This window comes from Falco naumanni, chromosome 5 (genome assembly GCF_017639655.2).
Source record: "Falco naumanni isolate bFalNau1 chromosome 5, bFalNau1.pat, whole genome shotgun sequence".
Taxonomy (NCBI): Eukaryota; Metazoa; Chordata; class Aves; order Falconiformes; family Falconidae; genus Falco; species Falco naumanni.
This window is the reverse complement of record NC_054058.1, coordinates 14,762,862-14,784,137: the sequence shown is the minus strand read 5'-3', so window position 1 is coordinate 14,784,137 and position 21,276 is coordinate 14,762,862. Positions and strand designations below refer to the sequence as shown.

Genomic DNA, 21,276 nt, shown 5'->3' with positions numbered 1-21,276 from the left:
ACCTCTTCCATCTGCTGTATTAAGCAGTGCTACATGATAATGCTTTAAAAGAGATCTTCAGGACTTTTTTTTTCTCCTGCTAGTATACTCAACATCAAATTGTGATGGGCCATGCATGTACTGCTTCAAATTTAATCATGCAGAAGTTTTTAGTAAATGTTTGTTGTTGCTCCTTGTTCTTCATTGACTCAAAGCTGTCCCAGAAGCTGTAAGCACTTGCTATTTGTCTGCTTTAGCTGGTTTTAATTCTAAAGGCTCCTTGTATTTACCTTGGAGGAACATTGTGATTTTTGCAGCTGTGGGCAAGGCTGCTGGGTGATGAGCTGAAACTCCTGATTCTGTACTTAGGCAAAGCTCGTGTTCTCCATCAGGTCAGACTGGGGGAAAATGGGACAAGTTGGAAATCTTAGTAAGTTCCCCTTGACTAACCAATAAGACATTCTCTGCTGATTTAAAAAAAATAAAGTTTACTTACTACCAAGGCAAATGGAAACTAACTTGTAGTCCCAGAAGGACTCTGTCATTTGACTCTGAAGAGTTAAAATGGTGGAGGAACTCAAAAAAGGGGAAAATTTTAGAATGAGAAGGTGAAATATACTGGAACAGCTTCTTTTAAAAATTTACGCTTTTACTGCTGGTGAAACAGAGAACATGTGGTGAAGACAGAATGGTAACCAGCCTGCCCTTTCCTGAGCAGTCCTGCCTGGCTTTGTCTCACGTCTTATTCCTGTGTTAGAGAATGGGAATGTACTTCTGTATGGTCAGGTGAAAGCCACAGTGATTTTTAGACCTACCTGTAGCTTCCATTGTTTCATCTTGGAACTTGCTTTGTATCAGTGTTTTCTTGGAATAAAGTCCAAATGTAAGGTATACTCCCAGCTGAAATTCACCAGAGCAAATGGAGGCATTCACAAGGTGAATCTTGCCTGAAATGTTGGATTATTTCTGATGGTTTTCTCCTTAATACCACAGTCTATTGTAGGGGAAAAAGGTTCCCTAGCCATTGTTTAAGCTCAGAAAAGTGTGGCTTCAGCTGCCATTTCAGTCAGAAATAGATGATGGGGTTTTGCAAGTCTACTGGACAATTTAAATGCGAAGCACAAGCCAGGAGCCATGCTTCAGACAGCAGTCTGCACCTTCTGAAGCAGCTCTGATGCTAGGATGAATGTAAGAGGCGAACGCAGAGGTGTGCGTATGAATGCAGAGCACCGGGAAGGTGAAATATAATCTGAAGGCATGCTTCACCTCCACAAAATGAGATCTCCCTATCCCCAGTGTTAACTGGTGTGGAGTCAGGTTTGTATGTTTTCTGGATTTAGATTCAAGTGAGGAAAAGATGAGCTCTTCAGATCTGCCTTTCATCCTGAAAGAGGCCAGTCCCTTTTGAAATAAATAATTTTTATATTATTTGTACCCAGTTTGTAATGGTTTTAATCTCTTTGGGTAAGAAAAAGTATAATTTCAGTGTTTGGGATGGGTGTTTTAAAGCAATTCTGAAAGCTATTCCTGCAGTTTTAATTCTGTGATTGAAAGACAGTGAGAGGTATTGTCTGAAATGTTTGGAGAAAAAGATTAGGTGAAAATATTTGCAGTAATTTATCTATCTCTTACAGTGATCTAGTTTCCAACAGTTAATTTAAAAAAAAAAAAAAAAACACAAACAAAAAACCACTACAAAAATTCCTTTTTGCTGCTCACAAATTAAGATGATTTGTACCTACTTTCCATAACAATAGCTTTGACTACATGCAAATGAGATTTTTTGAGTTGTATTCATACAGTGTGAAAATACAATTAATTAATAATAATACAGGACATTTTTAAAAGATGTAAGCTTTAATAATTGTTTATTAATTGCAGAGTGATTTAGGTCACAAATACCAATGTGCAACTGGCTACTCTAAGCATATGTAAATGGAACAGTGCTGCAGTGCTGGTTCTTTTGAAGAAGAAATTTCAATCTGTTGCCTAAAAAAGAAACTCAAGATTTTTTTTCTTTGTGGCAAAAAGGAAGGGACATATAAGCATACATGATGCATCAAGCTTCTTTATTTTCTATAGTTTGCTTCTGTAATATGATTGCTGACAACGTTTTGCAGTAACTTTTTTTTGCATACATGCTCTTTAGTAGGACTCTCTCTGGTGCTTGTGTTTTCATTAACTGTGAATTACATCCTTTTACATGTTAGGAAAATTTTTTTCATGGAATCAAAGTCCATCATTGTTTTAAATCAGTATTTCCCCTGTTAGCCTTTTATTGCTTTTCTAGTTATATTTAAAAACTTATTTATCTGGTATCCTGTCTTGGGTCTTTGTAGAGACTGTCCATATTTTTCTTCAAGATCCAGTTGGTTTCATGCCCCTTTCTACGTTTGAACCAGTGCATTAGAAACTGATAAGTGTTATGTAGATCAGACTTTGAAAGGTACGGTTGTAATTTAGTTTTTGTAACATGTAAATAGAAACTGAGGTAAATTACCTAATAAGCCTAAGTCACAAGTCCTAATAATTTTCAGTCCATCTCAGTGATGTATTGCTACTTCTTTTAATACCTTTAGGAGCAGATCTGTGGTCTGTAAATTGCAGTGCCACAGGAAAGAACTGGGTTTAAAGACATTTTTTGTTGCTGTTAAAAAATTCAGTTTTTTAATTTTTCTGGTTTCCACAAGGTATTTCTAAAGGCAGTATCTCTGATGTTATTTCATGAGTACCCTTTTGGGGAAAACAACAAATCAGCTGGAGAGACCTAAGACTTGGGCACTTTTCAAGAAGGAACCTGAAGACTCTGCTTTGTGACCTATTTGCAGCACAACAGTAGATTTTAATGTGGGCTTTGCACTTTACAAAGCATGTCCTAACCATTTGGGTGATGTTTTTCTCTCAATTGCTATGAGAGGAGTTTCAAAATAAAGGTTAATATTAATGAAAAGTATTTCCTGCTTCAGTGAAGGGGGAACTTGCCTGAGTGATAGGACCATGGGTTCAAATCCTTTAGGCAGGAATTGAAATTGTGTTTTCCAAATTCTGCACCAGTTTTCCTCTTGCGTCTTTCTCCAACCTTTTTTTTTTTTTTTTTCAGAATGTGGAAGGAGATAAATATTTAGCATATTCCTCACTTTGAACATTGGACTGTAAGTTATAGTGTCTTTTTTAAAGACAAAACTGAGTTAATTATGTCAAAATATATGGACATGGTTTCTTGTTGAATCTGAGAAAATATAACAAGTTTGCTTTAACCATAATTTAGTAGAGCAACAACCTTGCTAAAATAAACGATGGCTCAAGGTGCCAAATGCAAATGTGAACTCAATTTTAGCTGTGGGTAGCCTGACAATATATCACAAGCCATTCTGCACCTGAATATATCTTATGAAAAAGAAAAACCTAGCACTATTTCCCCTTTACCAAATAAATGTAAATTACATTCCTTTTCTGTTTGACTATTCTGCTGTTTCTTTGCTTTCCTGAAATTTTCTTCAAGCTTTCTGTGAATTATCAAAATATTAGTTTTGCATCACTGAAAGCAGTTTTGTTTTTTCAGTGCTCCTTTTAAGACTAGAGCATTGTTCTAATATAGAGAGTCAGCCTAGAACTGTACTGACGTTGGAGAGGCTAGCTTCAGGAACGGCTTTAACTCACCCTTATTTCAACTTATTTGACATAGTTTAAGAGGAGCACAGATGAAATGTAAATAATTAATCACGTCAAAAAAGCAGGCTATCCTTTTGCTTTCAGCTGAGCTGAAAAAAAATGTGCTATGGCGAAGTATTTTTCTTTAGACAAAATTTTTAAAAATATTACTCACAGAGGAATCTTGGATAGGGAATCTTTACTTTCTGAGGGGAATGAACAAGGTTCCTGAGGCAGGAAATCTCCTGAACATTCACTTATAGTCACTCCTGTTTAGAAAGACACCTGGCACGTACTTGACTTTAATTGAAATTTTAGTCCTTTCCAGAATTAGCCAGGTGCAGTACAGGTGCAATCCTCTTACAGAAAGTTGGTTTCTAAATAAAAAGGTGGACACGAGTAGAATCCAGAAGAATTAATGCAAAATGGGAGCTTTGTGAAATCAAAATGAGTTGACTTGGAATTTAGGGTTGGTGTCATCTGTATTTCCTTGATGGATCTGGTCTCTGTCCCAAAGGATAAACATTACAATGGATATTTTTAATATTTCATCTTTAACTGGCTAGTGTCTGTTGTAATATATTTTCATATGACCAGTGAAGGTGATCAGTACCAGGAGAAAGAGGACCTGGGTCTCTACAGCTAAAGGTATAAGCTTCACCTGCTAATGTTGAGTCTCAGCTGTGTAATCTTGGCTGTGTATTTCTTAACTAAGAAGAGTTTGCTGTTATGGATGGGCAGAGACCCATAGTGGGTTAGTTGTGGTGTATTTACTGTCCACTACTCAGCCTAGGCAAAACACAGGGGTTTCATAATGGCTTTTTTGCAACCGTTATTTCCTTGAGTTGTAAAGAGTAGAAGGAGGCACAGTTTGTCTTACCATTTAACATAGTGTAATTGAGGTTTAGGCTCATTTTCTCTACTTAAATTCTATTGAAGCGACAAATATGTGAGCAAGTGTTTTCACTGGTGTGGCAAGTCCCCTGGGTTTTGACCCTGCTTCTACTCCCATTGAAACCAATGGAAAAACTTCTGTTGAATTGAGGGCCTTGCTTTGCTGTAATGGGATAATGACATGCTGCAGTGAAGTAAAATGATATTTCACTTTTCACTTATAAAATAGTAATGTTTAGTATCGTTAGAACAAAAGCTTTTAAAGAGTCATGCTGAAATTACAGCATTTGAAAGATCTCATATGCAAATTGGAATGAGCTGTATCGTTAGAAAAAACCCTTTTCATTTGCAAGAAGCAGTTAGGAAGTGCTGTGCCATCCAAATTCTTAATTAAAAAGTAGAACGATCCTCTTTCCCACTTGCCCTTTCCTGTGTCTTACTGTAACTTTTGAAAAGTTTGGTATCGAAAGTGATGTATGATTCATTTCTGTTTCAGTGAAAACCAGACAAATAAAACGCCAGCGGATGGCTTGTATGTGCGTGTGTGTAAATCTCATTGTGGACAGCGTGCTGTACGCACCCTCTTTATTCACGGCACGGCTGGCATCGCTGTGCTGTACTTCCAGGAGCGGCTTGGCGGCCAGCGCAGTTTACAGTCCTCAGGCTGCCTGGGGAAGGTCTGCATGACAACAAGCGCCTGACCCGGGGGCAGGAGGCTCCTACCCACGGGCGAGAGATGTCTGCCAGACCTTTTCCCCGCACCAGGGCAGAATCTGAGCCAGGGACTTTTGAAAAAGTGTAGGTGGGTGGCTAGAGGAGTAAAACCAGTGCAGAAAGATAAGGGGAGGAGCTCGTTTTCCAGAGAGAGGGTACAAGAAGTTATCAGCTTTCATCTGGAAGTGTTCGGTGACGTTAGGCTGTGGAATGAAGTAGGTTAATATGAAACAACGTTTTTGATGTGAAAGCTAAACATTGTGGAGCAAAGGCTGAAATTGCACTTTTTTGCTTTTGTCCCCTGTAGAGAATGAGACATCTTTCAGGTCTAACTTGTTTAAGCCCACGTAGCAGGGAAATAAGGGTTTTGTGGGGCTCAGATATATTCTGTGCTGATTTTAAATCAGCATACTTCCAGTTACACTGTCCTTTGAATGTGCAGGTAACTGCCACTCCCTACTTTACCCTTCAAACTGCACTTTCACGTGTTTGGGTAAAAAGTCTGTCCTCAAGGTCATGGGATTCAAACCGTGTTGGACTGGGAAGCAAATATGACGGGCCTTTCCAGGGTGCTCACGCACAGCCCTTCTCATGGAAGGTAAGGGAGTCCTGCCTCTGGTTTGATCAGCACTTCATGTGTCCTGTTAGAATTTGATGTTCAAAACATTATTGATGCCAATGAAGAAGGAACGGCCTCTTCCTTCCTTTAGCTGTCGTCACTACTGGGAAGCTGGCACTGCTTTATTTAGTTTTTAATGGAGTTGAGGTTCTCGGTCACCTTTGCGGTTTGCTCTTGTTGCCTGTGTGGCACTGCGGGGTGGGAGAACGAGGTGCTCTGCTCGGCTGGCAATTTTGAGAAAGTTTCTCTGCCTCAGTTTTCCCATTATTGAAAGTGGGCACTTATGTTTGTTTATGTTTTAAGTGTATCTGTTTGCAGTCTTTCATAAAGCTGGTTATTTTTTTCTGGCTTTTAATTCAAGCAGTCAGATGTGACCAACAGTGGCAATTAGTGACTCATTTAGTAATTTAACTGGAAACCTTTCTTAGATATATTTTGGTCATGAAAGTGATTATCTCTAACAAATAAAATACTCTACAGTGGACTGTAACACAGCAACTTTTTCACAAACAAGTCATGATTTAGAAAACAATCTTTTATTAATGTTTTAATTTAATTTTAGTACATCATTCGTATTAATGCATGTCACATTATAATGCCTTTATAAGTACTCTGAGAATATCAAACAAGACACCTAAAAATAAGTTCAGGAAATAAATTATGGTCTGTTTAAGAACAATATGCAGGCATATCTGAGTACATATAATTGTGGTGTTGTGCATATTCTTCCTTTAGTGGTGCTCAAGCACCTTATTTAACCCAGGAGTCAGAATTTATTTTTAATGTGGGAAGGTACACCAGGTCTTGGGTGAAAAAACACCTTTGAGAAAGATAATAAAAATAAGCAGTCAGCCAACAAAGGAACAGGAAGAACCAGCCAGCAGAGAAAGCCATGTTTTGGATGTCAAAAGTATAGGACTGAAGTGATAATTTCCAATATTCAAGCTGAGTTAGATCTTTAAGGGTGTTAAAGCAAATACCGAAAGGTTCTTTGGTTGGATAAATGAAAAAAGAGAAATGATCTTCTGTGAAATAAGAATGGTGTGGCCATCAGAGATAATCCAGCTGTAGCTGTTAAACTAAATTAATACTTAATCTTGGTTTTCATTAAAGGCAATGAAGTTTAAAAGATTTCCTAATAATCTCAAGTCCTGTGTGTGATTTTCATCTGCTATTTGTTACCTAACTCTTGTCACCTGTGTTTAGGATCAGGTTGGAGCAGGGTAGAGAATAGCTAGGTCAGGGATGAGAGAGAAGATCTAACTTGTTTACAAGCAGTAAAATGCAGGCTGGGAGGGGATATGATTATTGTCTAGAGGGTCCTTCAGGATGGTTAGTAGTACTGAAGAAGCAGTGCTGCTTCAGCTGAGTGATTTCATTGTCACAAACAAATTTGTACAAATTTGCTATGACTTTTAGACTGGAATTGAGAAAGCAGGTTGCTAGCTGTCAAAGCAGTGAGCGCGAGGAGCAAGAAACAGAAAAACCTAACTGGTTTTTAAGATAGAGCTCAACAAATCAATGGAAGGATTATGTGGTGCAGTTCCTGGTGTGATAACACAGGCTTGGAATTGATAATGCAGTTGTTTCCCAGTCCATGTTCGTATGTGAAAAGTAATTAAATGTTAATCTTGCCTCTTCCCTCCCTTTTCTCATTCGGCACCTAAAATGGAATGGGTTTGAATAGATGCTGTCCCATCATGACCTCTGTTGAGCGCAACTAAGTAGGAACTGGACAAAGCAAATGCAGGAGTTTTATTTTATTTATTTTTTTCCTTTAGTATGGAATCTGTCAGATGAGGACAGCCACCTCTTCCTGAGTTGAATGAGGGGAAGCATATTAATATTAGTGGTGGATTTTCATGGCAAATGTGTGTTTTCAAAGCTGGGAAGTGTTCTGTTTGTTCAGATCAAGTAATTTGAACCAACATCAGTAATACAGATTAGTACAGCTTAAGAAGTAGTCTGAAAGTGTTCTACCTGGTTTTCATAGAAGTGCTCGTGTGATTTTATTTATTCATTAAGTGACTTCATTACAGATTTAACTTCCTCCACCTTACTACTTTTTCTTATTTGTTTATTCATTGCAACTACTTACTTAGGGGTGAAAGGGGAACAACAGAATTATGATATCTAAGAAAAGCCCAGTTCGTAACTCTGTTGTGCTCCTACTCATATCAAAGCCAAACTTTGATGTTTGAGTGGCAATAGAAATATTAAATATAATTTAGTTTGAACATTGAAATTAGAAGAATGTTTCAAATATTAATCCAATCTAAACATTTTCTGGCGTGTTTCTGCATTGCTTTAAAAGGAATGGTGTCTTTCATGTAGATGTATGTTAAAAATCTTAACACCTCACAGTCTTCAGTGCCAGGTCACCTTTAGTACGAGCGTGTCTTAACCTCTGTGCCTCTCTCTCCAGATAGTAGAACTTGGGCATAGGGTGGCCGTGGCATGAATACCAACATTGTCTACACAGACAGTGTGGGTGAAGCTGTCACGAGTCAAAGAGTAAATGAGCTTGAGTGTAGCAATATATGCTTTGTCAGAGGAACTAAGGGATGGACACTTAGGGATCTGCAGGTTATGAAAAGCATACGTGTGTGCCTTGCTTGTTGTGTTTTAAATGTGATCTGAATGTGCTTCTGGAAGAGAGTATCTAAGAAAGCTTAAGTTGTTTAAAAAAAATATCTAACTTAGATGCATGACAAAACATATGCCCAAACTGAACGTAGGTAGAACAGTATTCTGATCAGTTCCAGAAAGCAAGCATGAAGAGTTTGGTAACAGCTCACTCAGGACTACTAGGGAAAGCAGGCCTGTGTTCTTCCATGACTGAATGCTGCAGGAGGACTTGTGTTCCCTGTCAGGAACCAAGTACCACGCACCCCTCCCCAAATATGACTTTCTCAGCTTAGCTCCATCATTTGCCAGCAACCACTTCATTTCAGTGCAGCGGTGGCCACATTGGTTCCTGTAGGCAACGTGATTTGACAGTAAAGTTTTTGCAATATGTTTTGAGTAATGGTGGGAGATAGAGGTAGCCCGAAATATCAGAAGATGTAAGCCATTCTTTCAGATCACTGAGGTCCCATTGCATAAAGAAATGATGTTGTCTTTACTAACTGTGCTTTTCAATAGGTGATGACAATTCTGGAAGGAAGGTGATCACCTTCAGTTGCTGCCGTATGCCCCCCTCGCATCAGCTCAATCATACCAGATTGCTCGAGTAAGTTTCTCTCAGTCTCCTGCGTGGACTACTTTACGTTTTATATGTGAACTTCTATTAGCTTGTTTCCAGTTGAATGAGCTTTCAGGGAATAGAAGTAGGACCTACTAGCGTTAATATTAAATGAATGATATGTGAATGAAACTGCCAGAGTTACTTCACTTGGAATCTTGACTAGAAGCAATTTGCTATGTACTGAAATTAACTTGTTGTCTTGATTTTTATTGATGAATTCTGATTATATTTTAAAAGATGAAGTTATGATGAGGACCAATGAAAGAGAAATTCTAGTATTTTAGTGCTCCTTACATATGTTTTTATTAATAACAGAGTTTACCTTAATTTGCTGTACTTTATCTCCTAAATGACTCGGCAAGAGTGTTGTTTAGTCATTTACATCTTAGTGGTTGTCCTTTTTTATAAAAAGATCTGCATTATATACTGTATGTTGTTTAGCATTTTTTTCATATATCTCACTTCATAATGTTTAGGCTTTTGTGTTAAAAGGGGTTGTAAATGTGTAAAATCCCATTCTTCCTTATAAACTTGCTGTAGCAAGGTACCAGGACATGCTTTTGCCATGTAGTTTGTCACTACAAGATCTGTTCTGCCGTGAGTCTCCTGTCCTTATTAGGCATTTTAAACCTATTTGGAGTTCTTGTGCAGCCTGCATTGCCAAAATGTTTGAGCACCTTTCAGCCATCGGTATCCAACACCATTAGAAAGGACAGAAGCATGGTTACCTCAACTTTTCAGAAACAGAGAGGGATTAAAAGACAGGTTAGTTAAGAAATGTGTTTGAGACCGTGTTGCTTCATTTTTATGCTCTTCACAGCTAGGGTATTCCCAAGCCTTAAGCCAAAGCTTCCAGTGTAGCTAAAGGGAGTGTTGGTGCTTAGGAGGAAGAGCCACGCCAGTCAGCTCCTCACCTGAAGGCGCTACCTGCAGTGATCAATAGGAAATGCCAAAGAAGGGAGTGCGACAAGCCATGTTGCTACGAGATCTAAGAAACTTTCCTCAGTTCTGTGAGGAGACACCTTGATGAAACTAGGGTTTCCAGCCCTTAGACTCTTCTGGACTTGAACACTGACACGTTTTCCTGTATCTGAGCCTACATCAAATTCACTTGGAAAGCCTACGCTATGCCTAGTCTAGTCTGTGAGAGAGCTGAAGGCAGGTGTCTGAATGTGAAGCTGGCGATATAGCTCTCAAATGATCTGCTTTTAAGTAATTAGACTCAGATGTTAAATTCTGAGGAAAAGCTGAAGAGTAGGCTCAGACTGGTCGGTATTTTGTGATGAAATCACTTAATTGATTTGGTAGAGCTTTTGTAATGTCCCTGCAATTCTGTTACAGCCTTGGAACAGGTAATTGTACAAAAAATTACAAAAAGTACAAAAAGTACTGGTTAATTTATGCCCACAAAACTCTCTTAATTATTTTGAGAAGTGCGAGCTTTCTGAATACGATGGAATTTACATGCTGCAAAATAAAACACGAGGCACTCTATGTAAGAGTATCTGTTTAGATATGTTTTAATTTCAAACTCTTTTAAAAAAAGAGAATGACTGTTACTACTACTACTACTTCCATTAAAATACCATTAATACTTAAGTCAGGAATCAAAACGGCATCATATTAATTGCAATGGCAGTCCTTGTCCCTGGCTATTTGGAGTCTAAGATTTACAGTATGCTGAGGGAATAAGCAGATAAATGAGATTGTGTGACTACAGCGTAAGAGTGAAGTTATGGGCTTTTCCATGCAAAGGTGGATAGCCAGTGGTGTTGATACTTGCAGAAAGCCACAGCCTAATAAATGGCACATGGAGCTATCTTATTTTATTGAATGAAAATTGTTTCTATACAATTAAGAGCAATAGCTGGGTCTCTGTTGCAGAATAATAAGATAACATTGAGATGACATGAGAAAGTTGAAATCTGACACAGCAAGACATGAGGCCAGATTGTAACTGCTTCATCATTGCGTTATTTGAATCATTGAGCTGTGTAATAGGCCATGCAGTGTTCTCAATTGTAAGAGAAAGCAAAGAGAAAAGCATCTTAAACTATACCATAAAAGAATGAACACACAGAAATCTGCTTATAAAATATGAAGTATTATTTCAAGATCGGATAAATAGTGTAGTTCTTTAAATTAGTTTTAGGGGAAGTGATCTATGAATGCAGTGCCCACAGTACAAACAGGGGAAAGGCAAATACAGTCAAGAAAACAGTTTACAGTAACAAGTTGTAAGTGGCAGTGATGAGGGGTAATGGATTTTTCAAAACTTGAGAAAGTTTTAAATTGAGAGGAAAACCCAAGATTTATTTTATACTATTTTGAAAACTCAAAATGATATTTTTTTGCCTGGCTAAAAGGAAATAATTTACAAAGACCAGAAGAAAGCAGAATAAAAATTGCTGTCCATTAAAATACATCTTTTTAAATATTTCTTGGGAAATGAAGTCCCATATTGTCTTCATTTTATAGTGATTCCTGAGCACCATGGTTTTTGTAACTAAATGTTCTTTTAAATATCAGGCTTTGCAGTGATGTGGAATTACTGGCAACACTGCTACTGGAGGAAGTAACTTGTTAGATAAGTACATTGAAGCAAACGTGAATTTGCAGTCAGTAGCGTTCTGTGCAAAACCAGCATGTTTTCTTTCTGAGTTGACTACTTTAAAAATCTCATTCAGTAAACTGTCTTAAAACTGAGATGTTATCTTTCTCCTCAGGTACTTAAAGTATACTCTGGACCAGTATGTAGAGAACGACTATACAGTTGTCTACTTTCATTATGGCCTGAAGAGTCTGAATAAACCATCCCTGAAATGGTTACAAACAGCCTACAAAGAATTTGACAGGAAGTATGTCTCCAAAATACTTGCTTTACTCTTTCGGTTGTGTAATGTCTGTGACTAACTTCCATGAAGGAAATGGATCTTTCCTGACCCACCCACAGCTAACGAGTTCATTTTGCCATGGCAAATTCTTACAATGATATCAATGCTGCTGGCTCTCTTGCCAAGTGACTTCTGTGCAATACTGAGGAATGGCCTGGGTGCTGCAGTGGTTATTCAAAGGTACCAGAAGACCAATAGTAAATAAAATAAAATAAATAAAACCAAGAGCCTTTGCCTTTTCTGTGCACTGTATCAACAAGTTACCTATGACATCTTACTGACCGTCATTCTCTATTATCTCACAGTTGTGTTTGAACCTTTGATCATCCCAAGGCCAGGCTGTGTACAAAAGAGGAAGGATGAGTTTTTAACAGTTAGTATCTCACTGGGCTTGCAGCTTCTGTTGGTTGTCATGTGTAAAGCCCTGAAGGGACCGCTGTGCTCATATATGCCTGACCTTTGGAGTAATGACAGCTATGGCTCATGACTTCACATTTTAGTTGGTTAGGGTGTAGCTGAGGCCAGAGCTCCTAGATAAATGGCATTTTAATAGCGTAAACTAAAGTTCTGATGTTTATTCTCTGAAAGTGCACACTTACCAACAAAACAGAAAAAAGTTCCTATTGACTATCCAGTTAACTCTTTTACTTGTTTGCAAGTTGTTACTTGTTTAAGTTGACCTCGAGGGCAACATGACTGAAAGCAAAAATATAGCTCTTTCCTGAGAATGAGAGTGTGTGTGTGTTGCAGGGGGTAGATCATACGTGTCTGATTTTTCTATTTTGGGAGCTGGAACAAGAAGTGAATCTCAAAAAAGATGCCATGAAGAAGATTATTGGGTATTTCTAGACTAGGCTGGGAGCAGTCCCAGTGAAAAACCTAAACCTGCTTTGAAAATTCAAGTTGAGATGTACACAACACCTTTTGGTAGTCTAGTTCCAGAGCTCAGGTTCTTTTGAATCTCACCCAGTAACTCTTGAAACTCTAAAACCCACTAAGCAAGAAGATGAGGTTGTGCATAGGGTGGAAAACTGTCACCTGAAGCCTCTAACTGGTTTTGTGAGTTGCTGCTCTCCACTCAGCAACAGACCAAAAAAGGTTATTTTTGCTTATAGGTTTCTGAATATTAGTACAATGCACCTGTTCTTTCTGAGACTGGGTAAGGGAGGACAAAGAGAAAGGATCTCTTATATTTTGTCTTTGAGAGATTTGGACTACAATAATGTTTTTTATAATGCACTGACAATTCCTGGAAATTAAGCATCATACTTTTTCCCTTCTGGGAGAATCCCAAGCCAGATTTGCAGTCACTGTATGGGTAGATGCAGCAGTACAAGGGCAGTATCTTCTTTGTTGCCTTTTGCCATGCTTACAAGTGCATAATGTGTTTCTCAGTTATGCTAAAATATCTGTTCTCTCCGTTCCCCCCACCCTGACCCAGAGAGCAGGAGAGCCAAAGAGGAACAGAGAACCCCAGGCAGCTGGACAAAACCGTACTCCCATCATTTTATTCATAGTTGAAACTTAGCATTCTATCATTGAGAAGCTCAAAGTAGTATTCGCAGCCCAACATGTATGTTCAGCTGTACTAGCCAGAGACAAAAAACACAACAGCACCTTCCAGACTTCTTCTGTGTGTGTGTTTTGAGGTCAAAGAAAAGGAAGGATGGAAGAGAGTGCAAAGGATGATAGTAATTAGCTAGCATCATGAAAGACAGAAGAATTTTGCTTTGAAGGTTTAGAACAAGTCTCAGTAAAGTGTTTTGGGCATTTAATTGTAATCTAGGAAACTATGATGTACGTAAACTTCCACAGAAGCAATGGCTTATTTTTTTTTATGTGTTTACATAAGCAAAAAAGGAAAAAAGCTTATGCCCATTGCTTCAAGGTACAGAACAAGCTTAACATAGAAACTTAAGTAAAGCAACTCAGGTGTTTTGCTGTTAGTTTTTATTGTTGATTTTGGGGTTTTATCCACAGTGGTGTCAGTCGTACAGGGATAGTTGTTTGCCTGTGTATGATAGTGACTTAGTGAAAACAGTGCCTTTTTTATTCAAAGATACATGGGCCCAGTTAAAACCCCAAAGGAAAAACTGATGTAATTGCTGCATTGATCCCTTTTCCCCCTCTTACCATAACCTGTTACAAGAAGATTTTCCTTAGGAGTTCATGATCACTTTCTTCCGTGATCATTGCTTCCTAACAGTGAGTGGTGAACACTTGGGAGGGGTGCTCCCTATTGGGAAGCAAACGTGGCAATGTAATAATCAACAATTTATATATAAAAGCAGAGTATTTCATTACAATGTGAGTGTTTCTCAATTCCATTTTGCAATAATGTTAAATAAGAGCAGGGTCCTTTTGTGCAGCCTGGTTTCCCTTTCACTTTCAGCCTACTAGAATCTATTGTTTATGTGTCACGATACCACACTGTGGAATCAAGCAAAGCTATAATGGTGAATGGGTTTTGTTTCATACAAAGAGGACTGTCCAGTATAAAACAGTGTGCACTTGGCTTCGCCTTTAGTAATTACTAGCAAAACAAGAAAAAATAGTAGTAGAAATAAAAATTAGATACAAATTTTACATCTGAAAAATCAAAATTTTTCTCCAACATTAAACTCTTGTAAGCAGAAAATAAAGGGGCATGAAAGAAACTAATTTTTTATATCACAGATTTTTTTATAGACTCTTTGTTCTCTTCTCAATATTTTTTGCAAGCTGCATAATTTCCCTTCTGCCCCCCTGATATTAAATCTATGCCACAGCAGACATTGGTTAGGAATATAATAGTGTTATCTTGGCCTGCTATTGTATTGTCAAAACTGACCATTTTTTAGATTTTTTTTTTTATTTTACATTCTATTTCTTCTGAATTAGGTCTTTTCAATGTATTTGAAAAGAATGCTGCATAATGTTCCTGTAATACCTCCCATTCAGTTGTAGCTATTCAGTTCTCCTGTCTATGATATTCAACAGTCTTCTAACAATTTCATTTTCTTTTCCTAGGTATAAGAAAAACCTTAAAGCACTCTATGTTGTACATCCGACCAACTTCATAAAAATTCTGTGGAATATCTTTAAACCTCTTATAAGGTACTTGGCAGTTTATTCAATAGATTTTCCTGTTTAGTTTAAGGATGGTTTGTTCTCTAATAAAGTTACTTTTAAAAAGGCTTGAGGTAAAATATGTCAGGTAACAGCACAATACCCATTTAAACTGTCTTGAACAATAATGAGTAAGGTGAGCTTAAGCCTGGGTATGAATAATAGGATAGAGTTCTTTTCTTTCTAAGAAAAGGGAGTCTCAATTCATAGTAGTTTTACAGGTATGTTAAAGTAAATATCACTTTAAAACATAGTTACTCTGTGGGCTATGAACGATTTTTTTGTCCGGCTTGACAGCACTTAACACAATAGAACTGGGTCCATGTCTGGACTTACTAGGTGGTACAGTAAAGCAGAGAGTGAATGGTTAACCTTTGGTCTGATCTCAAGTGCTGAGATGAATAGGAATGATACTACTTGTGTGTTCGAAGTTAATGGATAAGCCCTGAAGAGGCCACAAGAATTTGAGACGAAGAGTATAATGGTGAAGGTGGATGTGTTTTACTGGTGTGTTCCTTTCCTTTGCTTGGTAAAAATTGATGCTATCTACAGGGAACCGGCAACAATGGGCACGTATTGCTAAGTGCTAGGATGGTTGGGCTTTCTTAGTTTCTGCTCCTGAACTTCTTTCAGTGTAGTTCCCACATTTTGCAGATTGTATTCTGAATGTCTTCAGGGCTGGAGGATGAAAACAGCTTATCTTGAGAAGCCATAATGGAACAACTAAAAATGTCCATTACAGTAACTTGCAATTGATACAATTTCTGACTGGTAGAAAACTAATTAATTAGAAAGGGGAAGTTTAACTTCTAGACAGATCAGAACATGTAAGAAGCATGTGGAAACAAAAAGTAATTACTGCTAAAAATAATTCCAGAATATGTTGCTCTCGAAACAAGAAGACTAACTATAGATCTTTATTTTAACTGGTTGTATAATAAATGTGAGATATCCAGAACATAAAGCAATGGTGCGAAGTGTGACAGAAACAGGGTGTCCAGTAGCTGGCGGTGCCTGGGGAGTGGGGATGGATTTCTTTTGTTCCTGATGTGCTGTACGATGGGTATGGAGAACTTTTTAATTAAAAAGAAATAACCAGTAAATGCAGAAAAACTCAATGGACATTGCAACACTTAGGTGAAACCAACTTCTTTCTCAGAGGCAGCTGAGAGCTCCTTGGAAATAGCTTCAGGCAAGCAGTTTTGGGACATAGATGGTTTTCAGTCTGTGCATTTTAATACACTTAGTGGAGCCACAGCTGGAGAACAGCTGTGCTATTTGACTTAAATTAATAATTGGGTGCTAATTCTTACAAAAGAAAAGTTTACAGGTATCTATTCCAAATACCAGTTTTCCCTGGATCTTATTATGTCTGTGTAAGATGAATAGTTTTCTTCTTGGAACATATAGTACACTGGCAATTATTTCCTTGTTTCCTTTGAACGTGAAAATGGGTGTTCCTGATAAGCTTAAGCATTCACATCTAGCATAGAAAATTTAACAGGGCTTGTCATCTTAGATGCATCATCATCCTGATCTTCTGAACACTCTGCTTTCATCAGGATAGGCTGTTCTGTTTGTACTTGACTTTTACCACTGTGTACCTGGATATTTGTTTTGAGTCTAATTTAGTAACACTCTCCGTTATTAAAATATGTAAGCAACAGAAGCAAAACTATACTATTTGTACACTAAGACTGACAAGATAATTGAAAGTATGAGTAAACTCTGAAAAGGTCCATAAGCCAGAAGGCAGGAATTAGCTGAAGCTAGGAGGAAAACTCTTTACTCCTTAAAATGGTTTAATTGCCAAATGCTCACATGCATTTGTGCTTTGGGTTGACGCAAGTAAGGGAAGACATAAGGATACAAATTTAAAACTGAAGTGTGAAAGTGCCTAAATTCTACTCTTGTTGAAGACTAAAACTTCTTAACATTGTTAGTTTGCTAGCATGGTACAACTTAAAATTTGTTCACAGTACCTTTTCCTTCCAGTTTAGAATAATCTATCTTAGCAGATTGTTCTGTAAGTGTCAGTATTAAACCAAAGTTCACAAAAAGAAAGGAGAAAAATTCTCTGGACTTTCTTTTTCCTAGCTTTGCTGAATTGTAGCCCAGACTCATTTGCAGATAGTGCTTCTAATAAAAATAGCAGATGTAAAATAAACTTCATTATCAAGAAACATGCATGTATTTTCCAGATGTTTGTTAGTACTTTTGGTACCTGTTAGTACATGGCCTAAGTACTACTACGTGAACATGTTTGCCAAGAACTGTATGAATGACAGAATTATTAGAGTGAAGAACAGGAGTAATAAGCACTTTAGCATGTTTGTATTTGGGAATATTTTTAAAAATCTAAATCCTTGAAATTTTCTAAGCTCCAGAAGTTGACTGATCTTTCCAGTCTCAAGAGAGACAGATGAGCAGGAAGGTAATGTGTTAAGTGAAATTTATTTTCTCCAAACTGTAAAAAAACTGTAAGAAGAACACATTTCTGTGTGTGAGCTAACAGAAACCACCTGCCTGTTCTCAAAATAATATGTGTTTAGGTGGTGATGTAGCATTTTTAAGGAACAGCAATAATTCCTAATTGTTCTCAAAATAGTATGTGTTTAGGTGGTGATGTAGCATTTTTAAGGAACAGCAGTAATTCCTAATTGCCCACACCTTAGTTACAAATTGTTTGTTCTGTAACATGTCCTGTGTTACCAGAGGAGATTAGTTACAGATGGCTTAGGTAAGATGTTGAAATCACCAGGTGTTTTAGATAAAAGGCACAGTGAAGAGCTCTGAAGTTGTACACACAGAGACTGGTATCTGTCAGTGTCCCAAAATCGCTTGCCTGTTAGAGAAATTTTGCTCATTTCAATTAAAAGCTTCTAAAATGCCGAAGAGACTTACATTTGTACCATCTCCCACTAGAGGGAGTGTGTGTATGTAGATTTGACAATCCGGGGATAAATTCATTGACGTGAGAGACTTTTTCTCCAATTTTACTATCGAATTAAGCTGCTGCAAAGAACACTTTTTATCATAATCAGCTATTTTTTTGCTTGACACTTCATTACAGGACAGATATTTTGCATTGTGGAAAACTATGAAATTATTTCAGGCCATGTGTATGAATGTGTCGCTGAACCTTGTTTGAACATCTTGGCCTGTAAAGTAGTGTGTTCTGGCTGAAACTCAAGACCTAACTAGTGATACTTGGTGCTTCAAATTTGGAAGTCTGTTTTGTACAACTCACAGAAAAATCTTATTTTTAGGATGTTTCCTAGAAGCTACCCAGCCCTTTTCAAAATAGATAAAGCTGATGGCCCAACATTTCAAGGATATACACTATCTATGCTTTGAAAATCTTGCCTGTTGCTTACTACTTGATAGTTTGTGCCTGCAGCCCCATTATTTTGTCTTTTGGCAGGGAGGAATACCTAAGTAACACAAATGTCGTTCTGTTGACTATGTAATGTTTTCTCCAAAGCTAACAGTTTTTTACTGAGCTTTCTAATGCTGTGTGAAACCTGTTTTTCGGTGGCTCTTAAAGCAGTGTTTTTCATATCTATGTAAATCACAAAACATTCAGATGGAAGTCAGTTATTTTTATTCAAATCAGACTCTCAGGCATGCACTGTATATGTTTGATCATATGAAATGAAATACATCTTATGTCTCCTGCTGCTTCAATTACAGTCTAATTTTGAGTTGCATCAGTACTTGCATTTTTGTAATAGAAACAAAACCCTTCATAAATGTTCCTCCCATGCTGATTTTTGTATTTTTGTGATTATTTTTTTTCAGCCATAAGTTTGGGAAAAAAATCACCTACTTGAACTATTTAAGTGACCTGAGAGAGCATCTCAAATATGACCAGCTAAATATCCCTCAAGAAGTCATCCGGTACGTGGCAAGTTTAAAATATGTTCTCACCTTTTTTCAGGTAGAGTTTCATCCTGTTCACTGTCTTCCAAGCAGAATCTAATCCTATTTCTTCAATGATTAAAAGTCTAATTCACCTGTTTGTGCATGGTTGGGTTTAATTCTGAAAACCACATTGTCATCAAAGACATGCTGAAGTGTATCAGGTGTTTATAGTGTTCTCTATAGTTTTCTGCAGATGTGGAACATCTCCATCTCAGCTGTGGAGCATTGTCTTAGTATAATTGCAGCTTCATGTGAGTGTTAGCAAAACCAGACTGAATGTCATTACTGCTTATGAGTGTCACGTGATGTTCATGGATAAAATCGTAATTCTGATGTCTTTGCTTGCATATTGTAACAGATTAAGTAACTTCCTTTTGCTAAGCAAAGTGTCAATTGATTTTAAACTTTATGGATATGTCTTTTGTTAGTGGATCCATTACTTTTATATGGGGTTTGTGTGTGTATGTGTTAGGGAGGAGTATTGGAGAGGGCAGGAGAGGAAAAGGAAAAGAAATGCGTAGGGCTGGAATTGTCAAGTGCCAGTGTTAGTATCAATAACAGTCTTTTCAACACAGCGCTTTACATGGAAATGCTTTGATGTACTGACAGGAAGTGATTTTATGTCACTGCTGAAAGTAACTGGAAGCTTTGATTATGACTGTTATTGATGCCTGGTGGGTTTTTACACATCTTTTGTGTAAATATGGAGTAACAGAAAATACCTTACAGCTCTAAGGTTATAAATTGGATTGCATGGTTGCCAAAGAAAGGGGAGTTGTATTTTGAGTAGCAAATAGGTTTGAATTTTGCTGTTAAATTATAGTGTGTTTCTATTTTTTGGACACATTTATTACTGTGCTCCACTGGCTGAAGCAAAAGAGCTCTTCTGTCTTGCTTAAGTATTCTACCAACAAATACTATGTAAAATTTTCCCTAATGCTTAAATTAAATGCAAGTTCTGTAAGACCTGCAGTATATACACTATCGTAAGGAGACTGGCATCATGAGCAATACCGGTAGCTGTTCATATATATGTATATATATATATAGTCTGTCAGCTGTGCTGCACAGAAAATCAATGATTTCTTGATTTTTGCAGACATGATGAAAATCTTCGGGGGAAACAGAAGGGAAAACTGCCATCTGTGGTTAAGGTTCCTCCACCACGACCACCTCTACCTACTCAGCAATTTGGAGTCAGCCTGCAATAGTAAGCCATGTGATTTCTAAAATACGAGTTTTCTATACCCTGCAGCCTTCTGTAATGCACAGATTCACCAAACAGAATGTCTGCAGATATTTTATTATATGTTTAGTTTCTCATTCTCTTTGAAAGCCACAGAACTGCAAGGCTAGACAGTAGGTTTTATGAATTCAGGACAGTTCTCATAATCCCAGTGACCTGCCTGGTCTTCGTGTTTCCAGTGTTTTTGTGGTAGTTAGTGCTAGTATGGCTGCACAAATTTTCTCCCAGTGGACAAGAATTTGCCCATATATGACAGAGCCCTGAGCTAATCTGTTGCTGGTGCTTGCTGACAGTATGAAAGTGTTTTGTAGATATTTAGATGGTGGATAGCAAAACCCAAAACAAACCTTCAGGCTCCAAAATGGCTGCATAAAGCTAAAATGGATGCTTGAGCCTTTATATATTGGGTTTTTTGTTGCTCACATATTGTTCTGATAAGAGTTTTATGAAATGAACAAAATCACTCTCTTCCAGAAATGCCCTGACAGCTGTTTACATAGATTACAGCACTGTATGTGGTATGAAAAATGATTTACTTTACACAAGGAATGGGATGGCATTAGTACTTGCACAATTCAATTTTGGTAAAAAAACAACAAAAAAACCCACAAAACTTTCTAGCTTCCTACCCACAGTCATTTCTGTCATCTTTCTATGGCATCCTTCTCAAAAACAGCTGAAGAATATTGTTCAGATTCAGAAAAGGCAATTTAGGCTGTCTGATACGTGGACATTTGTCAAATCCTCCCACTCCTAGTCTACTTTTCTGGTTCTAATGATTCAGCTGTAAATGAGATATAAAATCTAATTTTCCCCTGGTTAAATGTTAAAGCATTAGTCCTCTCTGGAAGGCCTGAAATTAGTACAATCAATATCTATTGTGTAAGAGCTACTATGACATTAACTTTTATGATACCTCTTTAGAGTTCAACCTAGCTCTTGAAACATGGTTAACTCACTTCTCTAATTCAGAGGATACCTTTTAGGTCGGCTCCACTGG

At 37.6% G+C, this 21,276-nt stretch overlaps 1 protein-coding gene across 4 annotated transcripts in view; it reads left to right on the top strand.

Annotated features, from left to right (window-relative positions):
• The window catches only part of ARHGAP8 (Rho GTPase activating protein 8), a 94,515-nt gene that overhangs the window by 28,279 nt on the left and 44,960 nt on the right, over positions 1-21,276 (top strand). For all 4 annotated transcript variants that reach the window (XM_040595383.1, XM_040595381.1, XM_040595384.1 and 1 more), the window contains 5 exons: positions 9,002-9,089; positions 11,831-11,962; positions 15,008-15,094; positions 18,908-19,006; positions 20,130-20,240. In XM_040595383.1, the coding sequence (XP_040451317.1) occupies positions 9,002-9,089; positions 11,831-11,962; positions 15,008-15,094; positions 18,908-19,006; positions 20,130-20,240 (517 nt within the window). The remainder of the gene's footprint in view (positions 1-9,001; positions 9,090-11,830; positions 11,963-15,007; positions 15,095-18,907; positions 19,007-20,129; positions 20,241-21,276) is intronic.